At 39.9% G+C, this 22,847-nt stretch overlaps 2 gene segments (V, D, J or C); both read right to left on the reverse strand.

The window, feature by feature from the left end:
* Nucleotides 1-7,069: 7,069 nt before the first annotated feature.
* LOC130888604 (T cell receptor beta variable 13-like) lies at nt 7,070-7,648 on the reverse strand. The segment is given in 2 exon segments: nt 7,070-7,467; nt 7,570-7,648. Coding segments are annotated over 2 exon segments (477 nt in total).
* Nucleotides 7,649-22,063: 14,415 nt separating this feature from the next.
* LOC130888668 (T cell receptor beta variable 13-like) lies at nt 22,064-22,645 on the reverse strand. The segment is given in 2 exon segments: nt 22,064-22,464; nt 22,567-22,645. Coding segments are annotated over 2 exon segments (480 nt in total).
* Nucleotides 22,646-22,847: the final 202 nt, after the last annotated feature.

Consider the following 22,847-nt stretch of genomic DNA (forward strand, 5'->3'; position numbering starts at 1 on the left):
TCTTCAGCCTTCAGGCCCATAGTATCCAGCAGACATTTTCATGAAGCAGGAAATTCCAAAGACAGTTCAGTCATTTTCTGCTGTGTCCTGCAGAATGTCTTGCAGACTCTTGCATGAGTCAGGAACCCCGAAAGACCATCTTACCTTTAGGCAAGTTCAACAGTCCTCTCTCTGAGGGTTCTCTGTGTCCAGTTTATGTATCAGTCCAGGCAAGAGGAGTTTCTTGCCCAAATGGCTAACCAACTCCATAAGGAGCGTCTTCGATGCCCATCTTCCTCTTGAAGTAGCTTGGTGCTGCCATGAGCAGACGTGTTTCATTGTCATGAAAAGCCCTAAGTTATTAAAACATTTAAATGCCATATTCTGCAGTCTTTGAAAGATATGAAGAATGCCTATCTAGCTGAAATATATCTCTATATATCTAGAAAATCTAACTAACATGACTACAAGCTTGACTATTATTGATGATTGTCCATTAACAACCTATATTTCCTAATTATACATTACATTTTAAATGAACTATACAATCACAATACCTTAATCAAGATTAGAAATATGCATATACATATAACAAAATTGACCTTCAAATCCATACCAATGCAAATTATTCATATCTATATCATATCCCCCTTTAAATGTAAAAGAACATTTATAAACAATATTTGGGAATATGGGCGTAGTTTTTTCTCTCCAAACTGCTTCCTGCTGAATGGGGGCGCTGTTATTCAAGTCTTTCATGGTGTAACCTGTGTGTCAGGGTCATCTCAGTCGGCAGTTGAGTGAAGTAATTTTCTGAAGCTGTTCACAGCAACCTTTCAGGAGGGCGTGGTCTATCATACCATATCAGGATAGACACAATCCACAGAGTCTCATCCCCTGTGAAAACAAAAGAAGACCCTCTCCAAAGCATCATATCCTTAGACCCATATTCTGAAATCATAATACCCTTGTATCCATTGTGGTTTAGCTTGGTAGCCCATATAATGAAATGTCTCTCTGCACTTAGCTCCTTTACAGTCAAAAATTTCAAAGAAAACACAATAATACAAAGAATCCAGACTCTCTGTGAATTTTCCATTTTTACGTGGCTTATTTTTCTTTATTTCTTTTAATCTATAATTATCTGTACTCTGTCTCTTTAAAGACTTTATCCCCCCCCCTTTTTAAGGGCATTAACTTTATTCTCTCTATATATATATATATTTTTCTCTCTCTCAAGCCTACGTACATTCATCCAACACTGTGACCCATAGAGGTCTTTTATGTCTGAATCTGTTCTATTGTGAATCTGTAATTTTTTTACTATCCAGGAGCACTTTGTTTTGTGCTTTTAAATCGCTAAGCGCTTAAGAATCTAAGCTGTGACATTCCTAGGTCAAAAACAGGTACTGCCTGCTTGCCCCGCCCAGTCCAACATGGCGGAGCCGCTCGTGCCTCTGATCCTTGCACATTGTACCAGTAGCGTGGTGGAGCTGCTTGTGCCTCTGAGCCGTTTGGTGCCCCTGAACCACTCACAGTTCCAGGCACACAGTAGTCCACATTGCCATCAAGCAAGCCATAGCACTTTACTCCAAATGCTCCGTTTAAAAGCTCTGTCTCCCGCAGGAGCCAGACAGAGATCGCAATGGCGGCACAGCCCAGAAAGCCGGCATTTTAAAACAGCCAGTTTTTTCCTGTTGCTGAGTCAGGACAATTTCTTTGCCACACGCAACCCACAAACAGCAAAAAACTGTCTTGAATTCTCTCTCTCTCCTTTTTAAGCCCTCTCAGGTTTTACGTGGAGTTCATTAGCACGTTGGGTGCTACTCTGTTGTAATATGAGCGGCAGGGCTGCGTCCCCGGCACCCGGCCACCCGCATGGCTTATGCCCCGAAATAATTACATGGAAACTGTATTCTTTTAATCACTGCCTGGCCCATTAGCTCCAGCCTCTTATTGGCTAGCTCTTACATATTGATCTAACTCATTTCTAATATTATGTGTAGTACCACGAGCTGGTGGCTTACCAGGGAGATCTTAACCTGCGTCTGTGTCTGGTGGGCGAATCATGGCGACTCCTTACTCAGCCTCTTTCTCCCAGCATACTGTTCTGTTTACTCTACCCACCTAAGGGTTGGCCTATCAAATGGGCCTAGGCAGTTTCTTTATTAACCAATGAAAGCAACAGATTAATACAAGACCCACCTCCATCAGTCTTTTCTTCTTCTTCTTCTTCTTCTTCTTCTTCTTCTTCTTCTTCTTCTTCTTCTTCTTCTTCTTCTTCCTCCTCCTCCTCCTCCTCCTCCTCCTCCTCCTCCTCCTCCTCCTCCTCTTCTTCTTCTTCTTCTTCTTCTTCTTCTTCTTCTTCTTCTTTTTCTTCTTCCTCCTCTTCTTCTCATTCTTCTCTAATACAGTACCTCCAAGCACAATTCCCCTTCCCTCCATTGCTCCTTGTTTTGTGTTCTTTGACTGCTTTCTCTTAGAAGCCTGCTCTTAAATAGAGTGGGAAAGGATCTGAAGAAGGGGGAAGCTAGAGGAAATAGACAGAGGTATAACTGTAGTTGGAATGTACTATATAAAAGAAGTTTCTATCTCCAATAAAAATAAATAAGTGTTATTTTTCTACTTTAGTTTATTATATTAGGCAAAGTTTGCAATATTACAAAGCAAAAATAGTGCTTATTGTGTTAGAGGAGAAGCATTTCCCCCAAAGATTCGCACATTAAAAAGCTTACTTGTCTACAAATGTTCAGAGGAATGACTTTGAGAAAGATTGGATCACAAAACTTTCATTTCTCCACTGACGAATATATAGATAGATTTATAATGAAAAGCAGAGCCATGTAGGAGGATATAGGTTGTCAGAGGAATGCAGTGAAAAGAAAAGATCTCTCTCTTTTTTTTTTGGATTTTCGAGACAGTTTTTTTTTTTTTTTTTTTTTGGTTCTTGTCCTGGAACTAGCTCTTCTAGACCATGCTGCCCTCGAACTCACAGAGATCCACCTGCCTCTGCCTCCCGAGTGCTGGGATTAAAGGCGTGCGCCACCACCGCCCGGCGAAAAGATCTCTTTCACATATACACTTTCTCTTTCCTCCCCTTTTCTTCCTCCTTATGCTCTTCTATCTTCTTCTCTTCTTTCTTTTCCTTCTTGGATGTCAAGAGATGGGCAACACAAATCTGCTATATTCTTTCTGGCAGCCTGTACCGCCACAGCACAGAAACCCAAACCATAGGTCCAATTAATCATGGAACAAAATTTTGAATTACTGAGGTAAAACACACCTTCTTCTTTTACTATTTTAGACATGGCAAGAGACCAAAAAGATGACTATGACATGAATATCCAGACTCAATGCTGATCCAAACTCAGGTTTATTGCTCATTCTGTAAAAGAAAGTATAGCATGAGTAACGTCCTACAATTGTCTACCCAATTACCACCCACGGAGCAAAGGGCAAAGGTACTGATACATTATAACAAGGAAATCTGATACTTTATTTGTAAACTAGCCAAAATATATTTAAAAAGAGTAATATGTTTTGAAATCTAACATGGTAATTCCTCTGGTTTTTTTTTTGTTTGTTTGTTTGTTTTGTTTTTTTGCAATTAAGAACTGCAGAGAGTGGGGAGTTAGTGTTCCTAAGGTTATCCAATCACAAGCAGGCATTCCTAAAAATGTAAAAATAAGTAACACTAAATAAACTCAACAGATTGAATTTATTTACTCATATCATACACAAAAACAAACAAAAATAACAATTATAACAGAATAAGAGACCATGAATTTGAAAGCAGAAAGAATCATGTGGGGAGCTAGAAAAAGAAGAAGGGAATAAATAATGTAATTAAATTAAAACTTTAAAAGGCAAAAGAAAAATAATCCTACTTGAAATATATTTTCACAGGAACTAAAGATCCAGAGCAAGAGGAAAAAACATGTCTTCAGTGCTGAAGAAATGTCCTAGGAAAATATCTCCAGAGCTGTAAACAACACAGCATGTATGAAGAAGTAAAAGAATGTAGAATAGTTCTAGCTATAGAGGAAAGAACCAGGGAAGTCGGGGTGAAGGCTGATGATAGAGATGAGTGAAGGAAACAACATAGGACCTTATGGGCTACTGTCCTATAGAACAAAGGAGCTACTGACTCAGTAAACACAGTCTGGAAAGAGACAATATAAGTGATTCAGTTGCATGATAAAGATCTTGAAGAATTCACTGAGGCCACAGGGAGGGTGATGGTGGCTATGAGCTTTTCAAAAGAGTCAGAAGGACTTCAATGAAGGATTCAGGTTTCTCCCTGAAAGCAGAAATAAGGGGTAGAGATAAGACAAGCAGCCATGAAGAGCTGTTAGAGTGGACTTCAGTGAGGCTGACTCATGCTAAAGTGTTCTTTTTTTCAGAGCCCAGGGACTCTTACAGAGGCAGGGATTTCCTGGGGCACACAGGCATCTTGACTTCCTAGTTTACTTTCTGTGCAGAGGGGAGGCAGACACACACTGATGTGTATCACTGCTGGCACAGAAGTACACAGATGTCTGAGAGGGGGAAGTCTTCTCCAGAATGAGAGAGACGTCCTCCCTCCTTGGTCTGGGGGCTTTGTACCCATCAGGGACATCTCCTTTCTCAGTGCTGCCAGCACCATATAAGTAATGGATCAGCCTCAGTCCATGACCCAGGTCCTGCCGATACCAGTACATATTGTTGTGATTATCCATCTGGTGACAGCTTAGTTCCACCTTTCCTCCTGTTACTGTCACCTTGCTTCTTGGCCTTTGGGTACTGCAGCCTCCATGTGTTCTGTAATAGAGGAAGGCAGAGAATGATGATGTCATCTTAGCTAAAAGACCTGGGAATTCTTTTGAGAACAGCACAACCGTGGCCTGTCCAGCACTCAGTTGAACACAGGAGACTCAAGGCTACACATAAGAGCCTACATAAAGCAAACAAAGCCAGCCTACCAACCACAATCCCAGAGAACTTAGACAACAATGCGGACACGAAGAGAGACTTACATAGATATAATCTACATGAGAAGACGAAAGTAGAAAAAGACAAGATCTCCTGAGTAATTTGGGAACATAAGGACCTTGAGGGAGGATTGAAGGGAGGAGGGAGAGGCAGGGAAGGAAGCAGAGAAAAGTGTGGAGCTCAATGAATATCAATTTTAAAAAAAGAAAAAAAAAGAGCCTAAAATCCATCTCAGGACCACGTCAAGATCTGATGCCTTTCAGCCTTGTTTTTGTAAACTTGAAACGGGTATCTCAGTGACTTAGCGATGTCACTGTCTCCAGCAAATATTGAGCTGCACAGTAAACTTGCCACATCCCTTTCCTTTAGAAGGAAGTCAACTTTCAATTATAATCACATAGTTGGAATATACAACATTTCCAATTGTATTATCAAAATAGCAGCACATATAGGAAAGAGTTTGTGGTTTGTTTTTTAATTATACATGCATGTACTCTTTCTCTGATTTTAGTTAATATACTAGACTTATTTTATTCCTACTGTGATGTGATTCCTTATTTTATATTGGTTTAATTCTCACTATTTTCATAGTTTCTATTGCACTGTCATGACCTGTTGTATTCAATGAGTTTTCTCCTAGTGTTTCACTCTGCCTAAATACCTCCAGATAAACCTTTAGTGCCATCTATCACTCCAAGGACTGCTTGACACCAGGAAGTTTATAAAACACCAAGGTTGAGGTTACCACACTTGAACCATTGTTTTAAGCTGTCTTATACCAATTCAGGGACACAGACACTAAATTCTAGACTCAGCCCAGAGTTCATCTTTATTCAATGGATTTCTGCCTTTGTTTCAAGTGAGACTGGATTGCATCGTGTCAAGGGTAAACCCCCTTCTCAATGTGGGTGAGCTGTTTGCCTAATAATGTGCAGGTCTGGTGACTCTAGCGTCCCAGAGAAATGTACCAAAATCATACAAAATCTCTTGCACCACCTTTGTCATAGTTTACTAACTTGAAACACTTACCTCTACTCAAAGGCAATATAGGATCCTTCCTAAGTAAAGGGTATCCCAGCTATCGCTTACGCAGACAATAGCAAAGTCTGAAACCTCCATTCTTTGACCACATATCCTGGTGTAATTGCCACGGATACTTTCTACTATGCTACCCTGGTGAGGAAGGACTCAACATCAGAAGCAGAGACAAAGAAGATCAGCAGAGCATCCATAAGAAGAATCTGGAAACAGAGTCTAGAATCTAAAAACTACATTCTCATTTATGGCCTGAGATTGGTTGGTCTGCAGAGACCAGAATTCACCAAGAAAAAAGACAACTGTTCGTGGTGAATTTTGTCTAAAAAGGATTCACTTTCTATTTAAGACTTAGATGTTTGAAAAGGGGAGCATGAAATTTCATAGCTCTTCGGCTCATTTCAGGAATAAGGTCTAATCTACCCGTAATGTTAGTCTTCTATACAATATTCTAATTTCATTGGAGAAAGAAGCCTCTGCCATAAATATCACTTTATATTCCTTTCAACTTAGTTGCTTCATTATTGAGCAACAAATTTTCTTTTGTTGAAAATGAAAGTTTCATAATGAAATTATAAAAAAGAAAACATTACATGGTTTAACATATGCCTATAACCTGTCAACTCTTCAACGTACACAGACTAAGCTCAGCTTGTCTTATAACACAAGGGACACCGAGCTGCTACATTTTTCACCAAAGCAGAGAATATCATGGAAAGTCATACTTTGATTTTGAAAATGAAGAGTTGTAGGATTCAAACCTAGTATTGATAATCTCATACATAAAAAGTTGGGTAATTTCATAAGCTGCCATTTCTATATTTAAAGTGGTTTGTAGAAATCTTTACTGACAAATGGATCGCTAATGTATCCCCTTGTAATGAAACATCTAGATTATGCCAACACACAAGCACCAAACATAGAGTTAGCGTTCTACTACTGGCCTGGAGCTGGAAAATACTAGAAGACAAGTGAGAACATCTGGAGTCTTGGAGCCCAAAGCAAGGTTTAGAACTCTGTATGAGTTCAGCTAGGCGGCCCGGGGGTGGGGGGTGTTAGTACAGAATTAATGCATTCTTGTGTCTTAGCGAGGAACAGTGTGCAGTATGCCCTCCACAGCCCTCTCTAGTATATCACCAGTGGGAGCAGGAAGATTAAAGGACAGAAACCCAGTCACTCTGTAAGGCTGTGGTGAGCTGGCACAGAAGTACACCCCAGAGTCCTCCAGCTGCAAGGCACTCATGTTCATCTCAGAGTGGGAGTCACTGAACTGCTGGACTGAGAATCGGTTGGGTATGTTTCCTTTCGCTCTCTCCATGCTTTTATAGTGTTGAATGAGGAACGCGAGTTCCTTCCCCAGAGTCTGCTGGTACCAGAACACATTGTCTTGTCCAGAGATGGGAATACATTTAAGATTGGACCTTCCTCCCTTTGTTTTGATTATGTGTCTTGGAGACTGGATGACCCCGAGATTTGCTGAACCTGGGGAGGTAGGAAACAGGAGTGAGCATCTAGAGAAAGAGAGCATGGCTGCAGCAGCAGTAGAGGAACTCAGGAGCAGTCCCCCCAGAGCTCAGGACTCACTTGTTCCCAGGAGAAAGACAGTGACACAGCAGAGCATACTGGGGCCCCAGGCAGAGCCAGGGAGGGCAGTGCCCCACATCCTTCTCCTCAGCATGCTGCTCTCCCTGGTGAGAGCAGGAGTCAGCTCCTCCTTTCAGCTCATTGCCTGTGATGTCAGGTTCTGAGGTCAGTGATTTTGTTGGCTCCCATAGGCTCTCTGTGCCCTTAGCATACTCTGCTGGCTCAACCCTTCCCCCTTAAGACTCAGCCTTCTTTGTGGAAGGGGAGATAACTGTGCTGAATAAATATGGCTGAATGTGGGGAAGTTCTTCTCATTCTTCCTCTGAGGCAGTTGCTTCCTTCCCTTTTGCTATATCCAGGGTGTTTCGGATTGGAAGGGTTACAGCTCATGGCTTGCTGTGGTGATGCTCAATGTGTGTGCAAAGACTGACTAGCTATCCCCTGCCTTCTACCTCCTGAGCCAGCACTGTTTCTGGTTACACAGCTACCCTACTGCGGGCTGCATATTACAACTCTGCATCCACCTTCTGAAGCACTGACCACAGCTGTGTCGGTGCATCTGCAGTGCCCTCTAGTGACCAGCTATGCGGTTGTTGGACTGTACCTCTACTAGCTATGGTAGAGGCTCAGAGCTCCCAAAATCAAGCATCGGAGGTAGGACAGAAAACATCACAGAATTGTTACCAGTAACCCTTTACCTACTATAATCTCAAATATTCCCTGTGGTAGCGAGGTGCATGAAGGAAACTTCATTTTTCAAAATGAAACAAAGAAACCAAGTCCCCCCCCCCCCAACTCAAACCAAACAAGAGAATAAAACCTAAGTTATTTCATACTAGTCATTGGTTGTTTGGCTCTCTTGGACAGGGCTGGTCATGGCAAAAACAGTCTTTGATCAAAGGAAATACCTAGAAGGCCTGACTGCACCCACATTAGTGGAGAAATCTCTAAGCAATTGGAAGTTCATCCTGCCTAAGGAATGGAAAACTGAGGAGGGTAGAAGGTTGGAATTATCGTTGTAGACAGCCTGCTTGTCTTTGAAGAAATTTAAATATTGGAATTCTAGGTCTGAGTCTATGATTGCCTATTTGACCATTTGAGGTTGTATCCAGCTCACTTACACCTTGTTCTCCTTTTCTCTGTGTTTCCTTATGAATACCATCTTCAAATTCGTCAATCTTTCCTTATGGAGCATCCAGTCTCCTGGTCTTACAGTCACCTATTTCCTGTCACAGATACTGCAAATTTTACTTCTGTAATTTTGCCTGGGAACTTGAATGTCTCCCTCCTTTTTGCCCAACCTGTCAAGGCATGAGCTGCATTTTTACTGTTTAATGCCACTGTCAGCCAATTTGTCAGAAATAAGTTGGTTTCCAGTAGTTAATTTTTTCCCTAGTGGTGAGTCCTATTTTCTTCCTTATTTGTGACTCTAAAATCTTTTATTAGACACCATATTGTATATATTATGTTTGGTGGTGTTAAATACCATGATTTTCTTATTAATACATTCATAACTTTATTCTGCAATGGGCTTAAGTCACTGAGAAACAACATCAGGGAAATTCCCAGGAGGTCGTTGCTCCTCGTGGACTTTGGCAAAGATGGGTATATAACATAAAGATGGACATGACCTAAAAAAACCATAAAGTTGTGGGTAGGTATAAAAATGCACAATTTCAATCCCATGAATTATTAAAATAAGTCGAGTTTTTATTCAAATTAAAAAGTATGAATATTATATGAAAATAGAAATAAGGCACAAAGGGAAAGAAATTATAATTCAAAATTTAGGCTTCCAAAAATAGGCAAAATCCTGGTTTAAGAGGAAAATAGAGCTTCAATGGTGTATAGAGGAGAAAGAATTGGGAAATACACAGTGATGATGGTACTACAATACACTGAATATTTATACAATACCAGGGGTTTATTGTGGTAGTTTAAGTATAATTGCTGCTCCCTCCTAGACTAATAGGAAATAGCACTATTAAGAGGTGTGGCTTTTACTGGAGTGGGTGCGGCCTTGGTGGACATTATGTGTCCCTGTAGAGGTGGACGTTGAGATCTCTTTTGTTCAAATTTTGCTCAGTGTGACACTCAGTTCACTTGCTGCTTCTGTCGGATCAAGATGTAGCCAGCATCATGTCTGCCTGCATGCTGCCATGTTGTGCCATGATGATAATGGAGTAAACATCTAAAAAATGTAAGCCAGCCCAATTAAATGTCTGTCCTTTGTAAGAGTAGATGTGGTCATGGTGTCTACTCACTGTAATAGAAAACCTAACTAAGGTAGTTATAGATATAAAAACAGTTATGACGTTCAAAAAATGACTGTCCATTATTCTACTTTGGTTCCTTCTTCTTCTAACCTAAAGGTTCTTGGGAAAAAACAAATACAAGAAAAAAAGCCTTTCTCTCAGCATCTCCTGGTAGACAAAACACAGATTTTCTGCTGGGATCCACCCCTGGCTCTGGTCATGTGCCAGCAAAGGATAAAAGGAGTTGGTGAGGAAAGAGAGTGAGCCAGGCCAGGGGGTCGGGTGAATGTTACTGACAAGCCTGACTGCCTAGCAGCCACAGTGTTTCTTTATTTATACAGAATTTGGTAAGTAGGGATACATTCATGTTGTTCCAAAACATAGACCATATCAATTTTGTTTTTGGACATGTGTTTTTCTTCCTCTTGTTTATCTTTTAGTCATCATTGATAAGGTGTGATAGAACAGAATTATCATTTCCAATCATTTTTCCTTAAGTTTTGATATCATTGATAAACAGTTTTCATTTTTAATCATTCTTACTCATTAACCCTATAACCCAATTTTTAAGAATCTAGAGGCATATGACAGGGTGTTCGCAGGTTAGTTGCTTTTGTGATTACAAGGACATTAGAGCAAGACAAACTTCAAACCATCCCAGGCATATTGCCATGTCTCAAACAGTGTGTTATTAACTCTTAATGGTCAGAGTGCCCAAGAAATAGCCTCACTCCAAAACTGGTGCAGTTATTCTTCAAATACTGGCATAATACAATGTTTATATTTTATATCTATATAGAATACTTTTAACCATCTTTCTACATCTTTCTCTGCCAATCAGTATAAGCCTCTGTGTAGGACAGAGAGGTAACTTCAGCTCATCTAACACTGTTGCTGTTTATGCCACATAATGGCCTGAGTTTATAGTGGGAAGAGGTTTGCAATCTTGCTTGCTGTATATTGCCTTTGCTATGTTTAGGTATGTTCCTTGTGTCTCTGATCTTCTTCAAGCCCTTTATCATGAAGGGGTGTTAGATTTTGTCAAAGGCTTTTCCAGCATCAATTGTGAGAATCATGTGGGGTTTTTTCTTTCAGTTTGTTTATATGGTAAATTACATTGACAGGTTTTTCATATGTTGAACCTTTCCTACATCTCTGGGATGAAGCCTACTTGATCATGGTGGATGATGATAATGTTCTTGGATTCGGTTTGCGAGTATTTTATTGAGTATTTTTGCACCAATGTTCATTAGGGAGATTGGTCTGTAGTTCTCTTTCATTGTTGCATCTTTGTGTGGTGCTGATATCAGGGTAACTGTAGCCTCATAAAAAGTGTTTGACAATGTTCTTCTCATTTCTACTATGTGGAACATTTTGAGAATTTAACACTTTTTTGAAATTCTAGTAGAATTTTATGCTGAAACCATCTGGCTCTGGGCAGTTTTGGTTGGGAGACTTTAACAAGTGCTTCTATTTCCATAGGGGTTATATAGGTTTATTTAAATTGTTTATTTGGTATTGGTTTAACTTTGGTATGTGATACCTATCCATTTTTATCTTCCACTTCTTATAGATTTTTCAGTTTCTTTAAGGGACTTTTTCATTTCCTTTTTAACGTTCCTCTATTATCTTCGTAAGGTTATTTTTAAGGTCACTTTCTTCTGATTCATCTGGTTTGAGATGTTCAGATCTTGCTGTTGTAGATCCACTGGTTCTGCCGGTGCCATATTGTTCTCATGTTGTTGAATATATTCTTACACTGTCATCTATCCATCTGGGTTTTGGGTAATTATGGGTATAGGTGTTGATTATTCCTCCAATTGATACAATTAGTGCCAGTGCCTATGCCTCTGTGGACCACTGATGCCATGGGGAATGGTTGGCATTTGAGGGAGGGATCATGATGGGTTCTGTGGGGTTGTGGGGCAGAGTGGGACTTGCAAGTGACAGGGTTCAATGGAAGGCATGTGTGGTGAAATAGTTTACCTATAGCAGTTTCATCCGCTGACTGGCAACAGCCCCAACAGAGGATGAGATAGGAGCACATTACCACATATTTTCCATTAAAAAGTAAAAAATCAGAGGCTATCTTCAAAATGACAAAAAGAATAAAAGTAAATATAACTGAATCTTTCATGGATTTACTTAAATGAAAAGAACCTGAGTAATTCAGATGCACTGGTAACTAATAAAATGGTGGTTTTTAGAGACTATCTCATGGGATGTTTTCTGATGCGACTGTGATTGTCTTTTGCAGTATAACACAGCTCCTGGTAGCCCCATACACATTCTGTTTTGTAATTCTTTAGAAAATGTTTCTATCTGGTAAGTTTGAACTCAAAACTCCTCACTTCAGCTGGTTGAAGCTAGGAACTCGAAATCAGGCATCACTGTTAGACCAGAAAATTTTACAGATTGTTTCCAGTTCCAGTCTATCCTCCAAAATCTCAAATATTGTCTGTGCTAGTGAGAGAGGAATAAAGAAAACTCATGAGAGAGAGAGACAGAGACAGACAGACACACACACACACACGGGGGGGGGAGGGACAGTAATTTGTAAGTTGTATTATAGTGTTTTAGGGAGACATACTCTAGTCATTAGATGCCAGATGCCTTTGAAATAGGGTGGACATAAGCAAAGCGCCTTCAGTCTAAGAGAATTTTTATGACAGGCTAATGGCGGATGCTGTCAGTGGAGAAGCCTAGTGAGCACTTGAAAATACAAACCAGTCTAAAGAAGGGAAAGTCAAGAAGAGTAGAATGTTGGTTTTATTGTAGAGAAGTAACTTGCCTTGACGAAATTTAAATATTAAAAATTTACATTGGAACTCCATATTTAACCATTTGAGTTTATCCTCAACCCTCTCACACCTTCTTCTCAGTTTTTCTGTGTTTCTTTATAAATATCATCTTCACATTCATTAATCCTTCCTTCTGGAGCATCCAACCTTCTGCTATTAACAGCCAGCATTTCTCATCACAGGCACTACAATTTTTACCTCTATAATTTTGATTGGGAACTTAGCATGTCTCCCTTATTTCTATGAACCTGTCAAAGTATGAGCATCATTGACACTGTTTAATGCCATTGTCAGCCAATTTGTCAGAAATAGATTGCTTTCCAGTGACTGATTTTTTTCCATAATGGAAAAAAATTTGCTTCTTTCTTTGTGAAGTTGTAATTGCTTATTAAATCCCAAACCATATATTTTATATTTGACAGTGTTAGATACTGTGCTTTTCTTACTAGTCTACTCAGAGCTTTGTTCTGAAATGTTCTTATGTCACTGAGAAACAAACATCAGGGAAATTCCTAGCAGATTGTGGTTGTCTTTGTAAATGTATATATAACACATAGAGATGAACACAACTCAGAAATCCATAAAGTGATGGACAGGTAGAAAAATGTGTAGTTTTAATACAGTGAAGAATTAAAATAAGTCATTTGTAGACAGATTACAAATGCAACAAATATTATGTTAAGTGTAACAAACATTATGTGAAGTGAAATAAACCAGTCACAAATAGAAAAAATATATACTTCTGAATATAAACTTCCTAAAATAGGAAAGATGGGGGTGTTGGGGAAAGAATAGTTATTGCTTAATTGGTTTAAAGAAGAAAAGGTCTTGGCAAATACCTAGTGATGTTGGTTCTATAGCACAATGAATATGTATAAAATATCAGGAAGTTATAAATATTAAACCAGTGATGGAGTTGAGAAAACAGCAGTGCAGTTGCTATATTGGTTTCTACTTCTTCTGAATTAAAGGTGCTTGGGGAGAAACTAGTGTGGAAAAAAATCTCTCAGCTTTCCCTGGTAGACAAAACACAGATTCTCTAAAAGAAGCATGTGAGCCTCTCGCTGGGAGCCAGCCAATGGGGAGGATTAAGTTATCACATAAGAAAACACTGGAGGCCGATAACCAGACAGACTGATTAGAGTCTAACATCTATTTCTTAAGGGTATTTTCAGTTTTCCACCAAACATTTATTCTTCCCCATACTTCCTGAATCATCCTACACCTCAGCCCATGAAGATGGAATGGAAATTTCTAGATAACAGCTGGTGTTTAGATATTTATTGTTCTTTCATTTCATGTCCCAAGGCAAGCAATTAGCTTATATAGCTTTTTTTCCTGTTGATCTGTGAACTTATTTCCTAAACACAATCCAGAGAGTAAACAAATATACCTTTCTTCATCAGCATCAAAGTGAACTTTGTTGCTACCATGGATTTCCTTAAGATTATAAAACTTTAAAAGGAGAGAAAGACTATCTTCAAAATGGCAAAGAAAATAAAAGCTGAATCATCTATGGAGGTACTTAGAGAAAAAGAACCCAAGTATTTCAGATGCACTGGTAACTAATGAAATGGTATTTGTTAGCGAGTGCCCCATGGAATGTTTTCTGATGTGGCTGTAATTTTCTTTTGTGGTATAGCACAGCTCCTGAAGTTCATGGCTCCACACACATTCTACACATTAAGTTTGAATTCAAGACTCATCGTTTCAGCTACTGATGGGTGGTTGATAAGTGAGAACAAAAGAAGTTAATGGTTTTTGCTAATTTAATTTACTCTTTCCTGACTTGACAATTTAGGAGGAACATTCTGTATTTCCTAGGTTATCTCTTTATTAATAATAGTATTCTTTATCTTTAGGGGTAAGCGTTCTATAGGCAAGTTGTGCTATATTACAACGCAAAAGAGTTTGTTCGGTTTAGATGTTAACTGTTTCTTAAGGATCCAGTTATTAAAAGCTTTCTGTTCTACCCAGTGTTCAAAGGAAGGGATTTGAGGAAGACTAGATCAAATAGACTTAGGTTTCACCAATGGCTAATCTGTGGATAGGTTTATAACAAAAGGGCATTGAGTCATGGGGACAACTTCAGAAAGAAGCATGCACTAAAAGATCTCTCTTCAAGGCAAGACCAATGTCCTCCCCCATATATCTAAACTGAACAAGTTACCCCTCCAAAAAGCATGTGCTCCTAGATACCAATTCAAACTCTAGGGATAAATCCTGGCCCCACTTGCCTCAAAGTGAAGTGTCAGACTTTGGAAACCTTACCCTTTCTAAGGAGTGGATGGGTAGGTGGGGCGGGAGGAAGGTCGAGTAAGTGGGAAGATCAGAGGAGGTGTAAAGGGGGATAGTTATATAAAATGAGAAAAGATTGTATTTTAAAAGTTCATAATAAAAAAGAAAAAGAAAGACCTCTCCCTCTCTCCATCTCTCTCTCCTTTCTTCTTGGCTGTCATGAGATGGATGCCTCAACTCTGCTATATTCTTCTTGCTAGGTTGTTCTGCCACATTCCAGGCCCCCAAACCACAGGTCCAATTAGTCATGGACTAAAACATTGAACTACAGAGGCAAAATAGACCTTCTTCCTTAATTTTCTTAGAACTTTCATGATGGAAGAAAGGTGACTATACCACAAATCTCCAAACTCAGTGCTGACTCAACTTTATTGCCCACTTTGCAACATGCAGTGCAGCATGCACAGCTTCCTGCAGTTGTCCATGCAATTACCACCCACTGATCCAAGTTACCTACACATTGTAACAAGAGAATATGATATTTATATTTCTAAATTCATCAAAACCTAGAAAACAAGCTATGTACCTTGATATCTGGAATGCTACTCCTTCTATCATTTCTTTTTCTGGAAGATGAGGAATTAGTCTTACATTTTCCAAGCATGTGTGGCCAGTCAAAGCATATATACTTACAGGCAACACAAAATGGACATCAGGTTGCATTTATGTATTTTTATTCACACCACACTAAAAATAATCACAAAAATAATAATTAAACACTGAGAGATCATGAATTTTAAAGCATGGAAAATGTGAACAGTTACAGAGAAGAGAAAAGGAGAAAACAAAGTAATTAAATTAAAATCTTAAAAAGTAAAAGAAAAATAATCTTATTTGAAATATATTTTGATGAGAAGGAGAGATACAGAAAGAGGGTATGTCTTCAGTGCAGAACAAATGTCCTTAGAAAATCTCTCCATAGTTCAAACCAACACAACATATATGAAGAAGAAATTGAATGAAGACATATTTAGCTGGCAAGGAAGGAACAAGGGAAGGCTGAGTAAAGACTAATGAGAGAGAAACTATGTATGGCTTTATAGACTGTTGTCCTAATGAGCGAAGGGGCCACTGACCTATAGAGTAAACAGCTTGGAAAGAGATCATAGTTACAGAGTCAGGGATTCCTGGGGTACACAGGCATAATGATTTCCTAATTTACTTTATGTGTAGAGAGAAGGCAGCCATGCATTGCTGTGTATCATTGCTGGCACAGAAGTACAAAGCTGTCTGTGGAGGAGAAACCATCTCTAGAATGAAGGAGATATTTTCTTTCCTTGGTCTGGTTGTTTTGTACCCATCAGGGACATCTCCTTTCCCTGTGTTGCCAGCATCATATGAGTAATGGATCAACCTCAGTCCATGACCCAGGTCCTGCTGATACCAGTACATGTAGTCGTGCTTATCAGTCTGGTGACAGTTCAGTGTCACTTCTACTCCTATTACTTGTTTCTTGGACTTTGGGTGATTTCAGCCTCCATGTGTTCTGTAGTAGAGAACATCTTGATAAAAGACTTGGGAATTCTATTAAGAACAGCACACCTGTGGCCTGTCCCAACATTCACTTGCACACAGGAGACTCAAGGCCACACAGAAGAGCCTGAAGTCCATCTCAAGACCAAGGCAAGATCTGATGTCTTCCAGCCCTGCTTGTAGAAACTAGAGCTGGGGCTCTCATTGGCTTAGTGATGTCACTGTCTCCAACAAATGCTCAAGCTGTACAGTTAACAGGCTACACCCTTGTTGAAAGGAGAGGACGTTTGCTGGTTCCCCACTGCTCAGCCCCAAAATAATCACACAGAAACCCTATTATTTAAATCACTACTTGGCCCATTAGCTCTAGCTTCTTAATTTAATATTTTTAATAAAAATTTCGGCCTCCTCCCCACCTCCCTTTTCCCTCCCCCTCCCCCACTCCCCATGCCCCACTCCTCTCCTCCTCCCTCTCCAGTCCAAAGAGCAGTCAGGGTTCCCTGCCCTGTGGGCAGTCCAAGGTCCTCCCGCCTCTATCCTATTGGCTAACTCTTACAACTTAATTTAAACCATCTCTATTAATGTGTGTATCGTGGCTTACCTGCTAAAGTTCTGGTGTCTATGTCAGGCGGGGCTACATGGCTTCTCGGTCTCTGACTCCACCTTCTTCCCAGCATTCAGTTTACTTTTCCCTACCTATCTAAGTTCTGCCCTATCAATAGGCCAAGGCAGTTTCTTTATCCACCAATGGTAATCACAGCATACAGAGGGGAATCCCACATCACACCCTTCCTTCTAAAGCAAGTCAGCTTTAATTATAGTCACATACCGGATTACACAACAATATTTGGAGAATATATTCTCAGATTTTCAGCTCTGATCAGAAAAAAAATGCTAGTTTGGAATTTATTTCTAGAAGCATGTACCCTTTCTCTGATTTTAATCAATTTATTAGGCTTGTATTATCCCTACTATAATACCATTCCTTATTTTACTTTGCATTATTTTTAACTATTTTGATAGTGCAAGTTATACCCTTGCAGTGAAACATTCTGTATTCAATGAGTTTTCTACTAATTATTTACTTTGACTAAATACTTGAAGAAAACCTTCAATGTTATCTATGGCTATAAAAACTGCTTGACACCCAGAAATCTTAAAAACACAAAGATGAAGGGCATTACAATTTGAACAATTTGGACATTACAATTGGAACAATTATTTGAAGTTATTTCATGCCAATTCAGAGACACAAGCTCTACATTCTAGGCCCAGTCCAGAGTGAGTCCTCATTGATAGGAATTCTGCCTTTGTTTTAGTTGAGACTGTTAGGGGAGGATTAACTTTTTGTCATTATGCTACCTATCAAGAGGAAACCTCATTGAGCAATGTGGATGAGTTGTTTGCCTAGTACTGTGCTAGTCTGGTTACTACAGGATCCCAGAGAGAAGTATGAAAATCATTCAAAAGGTCTTGTATCACCTTTGTCCTTAGTTTGCTAACATCAAACACCTACCTGTACTCCAATGCAGTATAGTTTCCTTACCATAAAAGACATCTCAGTTAGTGCCTTCACAGATAATATCGAAGTATGAAATCTTTCTGTGACCACACACCCTGGTATAATCCCTATGGATACTTTCTATAATCCTACCCTGGTGAGGAAGAACTCAAAAGTAAAGCAGAGACAAAGAGGATCAGCACATCATCCATATGAAGAATCTGGGTAGAGTTTATGAACAGCCCAGAAACTACATTCTTATTTATGCCCTGAGTTCATCTGGTCCCCAGAGATCAGCAGCCACCAACATAAAATACAATTGCTCATGGTTGAATCTGTCTAAGAAAGAGTCACTTTCTACTTAAGACATGGATGTTTGGAGTGGGGAACATGAAAATTCATAGCTCTTGGGCTCATAGCTTTTATTTCCAAACTGATCTCCCAGTAGTGTTAGTATTCTAAACAATATGCTGATTTCATTGGATGGAAAATCCTCTGCCATAAATATCTCTTTATATTCCTTTCACATCGGTTGCCTGATTATTGAGTAACAAATTTTCTTTTGTTGAAAATGAAAGTCACATCTTGAAACTACAGAAAGAATGCATGATCTGGCTTAATATTATACATCATAACTTATCAACACTCTGAACATAAACACAATTGATGGAGGTGGATCTTGTATTAATCTGTTGCTTTAGTTGGTTAATTAATAAAGAAACTGCCTAGGCCCATTTGATAGGCCAACCCTTAAGTGGGTGGAGTAAACAGAACAGAATGCTGGGAGAAAGAAGCCGAGTCAGTGAGTCGCTATGATTCTCCCACTCCAGACAGACGCAGGTTAAGATCTTTCCTGGTAAGCCAGCTCATGGTGCTACACAGAATATTAGAAATGGGTTAGATCAATATGTAAGAGCTAGCCAATAAGAGGCTGGAAATAATGGGCCAGGCAGTGTTTAAAAGAATACAGTTTCCATGTAATTATTTTGAGGCATAAGCTAGCCATGCGGGCAGCTGGGTGCCGGGGACGCAGCCCACAGCTCCTACTACAGATGGCGCCCAGACATGGGGCACTGAATCTACAGAAAGCCTGAGAAAGCTTGGGAAAGAATAGAGTAAAGCATGTTTTCTTGGTAGCAGCAATTTTTTGGGTATGATCTGCTTGCTAGAGGCAAGTAAGTGCTCTCATCTAAGAGAGGCTTCCTGACTCAGCTTTAGCTGCAAAACCTTGCAGCTCATTTAAGAGGTCCTGCCACGAAATACTTAAAACAGTGTTGGTGAAAAGCTGAAGGCATGCTTTTCGGTTTTCAGCCATAGCAGCAAAAAAGTTGTGCTGTTTTAAAATGCTGGTATTCTGGTCCGTCCTGCCAGGGCAAACTCTGACTCTGAGTCAGGAGGTCAGCTACAGAGAGAGCATTTGAGTGTTGTAGCTTGTTTGCTGGCAAGGACCTTGAAACGCCACAGAGTTGTGGTGATAAACATGGCTACAGCCGGTACCTCTGCCATGAGGCTGGAAAGCTAAGGAATGGGCTGGATTTAGCTGGCAAAGCCACTGCTTTAATCCTACCCATATTGCTCAGTAATTTAAAGGCTCGTGTGGTCAGAAAAAGAGAGAGATACAGTAAAGAGAGATTCGAAGACAAAGAAAACTTTAAATGATTTACAGTGTGTTTAAAAATATATGCAGGCTGAAAGATAAAGTTCTTAAAAGTAAAAAAACAAAAATAAGGAAGTAGTTGGGTGTGGTAGTACACACCTTTAATCCCAACACTTGGGAGGCAGAGGGAGATTGACCTCTGAGACTTCAAGGTGTGGTAGCACAGGCCTTTAATCCCAATGCCTGGGAGGCAGAGACAGAAGGATCTCTGAGAGTTCAAGGACAGTCTGGTCTACAGAGTTATTCCAGAACAAATATATACAGAGAATATAAAACAAAAGTAAAAATAAACAAAATAGAGTTAAAATAAAGCTGCACAAAGATGGAAAATACACAGAGAATCTTGATACTGTATGCTATCATGCTCTGTTTGAATTGTTTGAATGCTGAGGAAGGAGCAACAGCTGCTAAAAGATATTTGTTTATAAATGTTGCTGAACTAATCCAAGATAGATATTTTCAAAATACTTTGACTTCAGAATTTGGATCTAAGGATATGATACTTTGGAAAAGAGTTTCTTCTTTTGTTTTCACAGAGGATGAGACACTGTAGATTGCTTCTTTGATCCCAATATGGTATGATAGACCACGCCCTCCTGAAGGGTTGCTGTGAAAACCCTTAAAAAATTGTTTCGCTCAACTGCCAACTGAGATGAACCTAGCAGACAGGTTATCCCATAAAAGACCCGAATAACAGCGCCCCCATTCAGCAGGAAGCAGTTTGGAGAGAAATAACTGCGCCCATGTTCCCATATATTGTTTATAAATGTTCTTTTACATTTAAAAGGGGAGATGATATAGATGTGAACAATTTGCATTGCTATGAATCTTGGTTTACTGATATTAATTTAAGGTCAATTTTATTATATGTATATGTATTTCTGATATTGATTAAGGTATTGTGATTGTATAGTTCATTTAAAAATGTAATGTATATAGGTTGTTAATGGATAATCATCGATAATTGTCAAGCTTTTAGTCATGTTAGTTAGATTTTCTATATGTGCATAGATATATTTCAGCTAGATAGGCATTCTTCACATCTTTCAAAGACTGCAGAATATGGCATTTAATGTTTTAATAACATAGGGCTTTTCATGATAATGAGACACGTCTGCTCCTGGGAGCACCAATCTACTTCAAGAGGAAGATGGGCACCGAAGAGTCTCCTTAAGGAGTTTGATAGCCATTTGGGGAAGGAACTCCTCTTGCATGGACTGATGCATAAACTGGACACAAAGAACCCGCAGAGAGAGGACTGCTGAACTTGCCTAAAGGTGAGATGGTCTTTCGGGGTTCCTGACTCATGAAAGAGTCTATGAGACATTCTGCAGGACACAGCAGATAGTGACTGAACTGTCTTTGGAATTTCCTGCTTCATAAAAATGTCTGCTGGATACTATGGGCTTGTAGGCTGAAGATGGATGCCCCAATGGTACAGAGGAACTTTGGGTGACTGTCCAGGCAGCAAGATGTCTCTATCATTTCTAGAGTTTAAAGTTTCTTATTTCTTGTTTACTTAGGTAATATTATATCCTTCTGGAGTCTTTGATGGAGTTGAAGAATGGTTAGTTATAGTTTTTCTTAGTTATGATCAAAGATAAAATAGATATAAATATTGTAACTGTAATTCTTGCTTGATAACTGTTTTGCTATATGTAATCTTACTATGTTAAAGTGAAAGCCTTTCTTTTTTGTTTAAACAGAAAAGGGGAAATGATGGAGGTGGGTCTTGTATTAATCTGTTGCTTTCATTGGTTAATTAATAAAGAAACTGCCTAGGCCCATTTGATAGGCCAACCCTTAGGTGGGTGGAGTAAACAGAACAGAATGCTGGGAGAAAGAAGCCGAGTCAGTGAGTCACTATGATTCTCCCACTCCAGACAGACGCAGGTTAAGATCTTTCCTGGTAAGCCAGCTCATGGTGCTACACAGAATATTAGAAATGGGTTAGATCAATATGTAAGAGCTAGCCAATAAGAGGCTGGAACTAATGGGCCAGGCAGTGTTTAAAAGAATACAGTTTCCATGTAATTATTTTGAGGCATAAGCTAGCCATGCGGGCAGCTGGGTGCCGGGGACGCAGCCCTGTCGCTCATATTACAACACACAATAAGTTCATCTGTTCTTAAAACACAAGAGTGCAATGCTAGATTTTTGACCAACACAGAGAATCCATGGAAATTCATACAATGATTTCAAAGACAAAGAGATGTAGGTTTCAATCCTAGAACTGATATTCTTAAACAAGAATGTTGGATAATTTTATGTTATCATGTAGAACTCTTCATCAGCAAATGGATCACTAATGTATCCCTTTGTGATGAAAAATATAGCTTATGCCAATACTCAAGTACCCAACACAGAGTAAAGTTCCAACCACCGACTAGGAGCTGGAAGGTACTGGAAGACATGTGAGAACATCTGGAGTCTTGAAGCCAACCCCTGTGTTTAGGATTCTGTGTGAGCCCATCTGGACAGAGGTGGTTAGTACAGAACTAATTCATTTTTATGCCTTGGCTAGGGCAGCTGTGTAGTATTTCCCCATCCTCTTTAGTACATCACCAACAAAAGCAGGAAGATTAAAGGACAGAAAACTTGTCACTCTGTAAGGCTGTGGTGAGCTGGCACAGAAGTACACAGCAGAGTCCTCCAGCTGCAAGGTGCTCATGTTCATCTCAGAGTGATAGTCACTGAACTGCTGGACTGAGAATCGGTTGGGTATGTTTCCTTTCTCTCTCTCCGTTTTCTCAAAATGCTGAATGAGGAACTTCAGTTCCTTGCCCAGAGTCTGCTTGTACCAGCCCACAGTGTCATGTCCAGAGACGGGAATACATTTGAGAATGGACCTTCCTCCCTTTGCTTTGATTATGTGTCTTGGAGACTGGATGACCCCGGGATTTGCTGAACCTGGGGAGGCAGGAGACAGGAGTGAGCATCTAGAGAAAGAGTACACGGCTGCAGCAGCAGTAGAGGAGCTCAGGAGCAGTCGCCCCAGAGCTCAGGACTCACTTGTTCCCAGGAGAAAGACAGTGACACAGCAGAGCAGGCTGGGGCCCCAGGCAGAGCCAGGGAGGGCAGTGCCCCACATCCTTCTCCCTAGCATGCTGCTCTCCCTGGTGAGAGCAGGAGTCAGCTCCTCCTTTCAGCTCATTGGCTGTGATGTCAGGTTCTGAGGTCAGTGATCTTGTTGGCTCCCATAGGCTCTCTGTAACTAACCATGGGCATACTCTGCCAGCCCAGCCCTCCCTCTTTAAGCTCAGTCTGCTTATTGAAAAGGAAGATGGTTATGC

The sequence above is a fragment of the Chionomys nivalis genome, chromosome 1, assembly GCF_950005125.1.
Source record: "Chionomys nivalis chromosome 1, mChiNiv1.1, whole genome shotgun sequence".
In the NCBI taxonomy this organism is placed as follows: Eukaryota; Metazoa; Chordata; class Mammalia; order Rodentia; family Cricetidae; genus Chionomys; species Chionomys nivalis.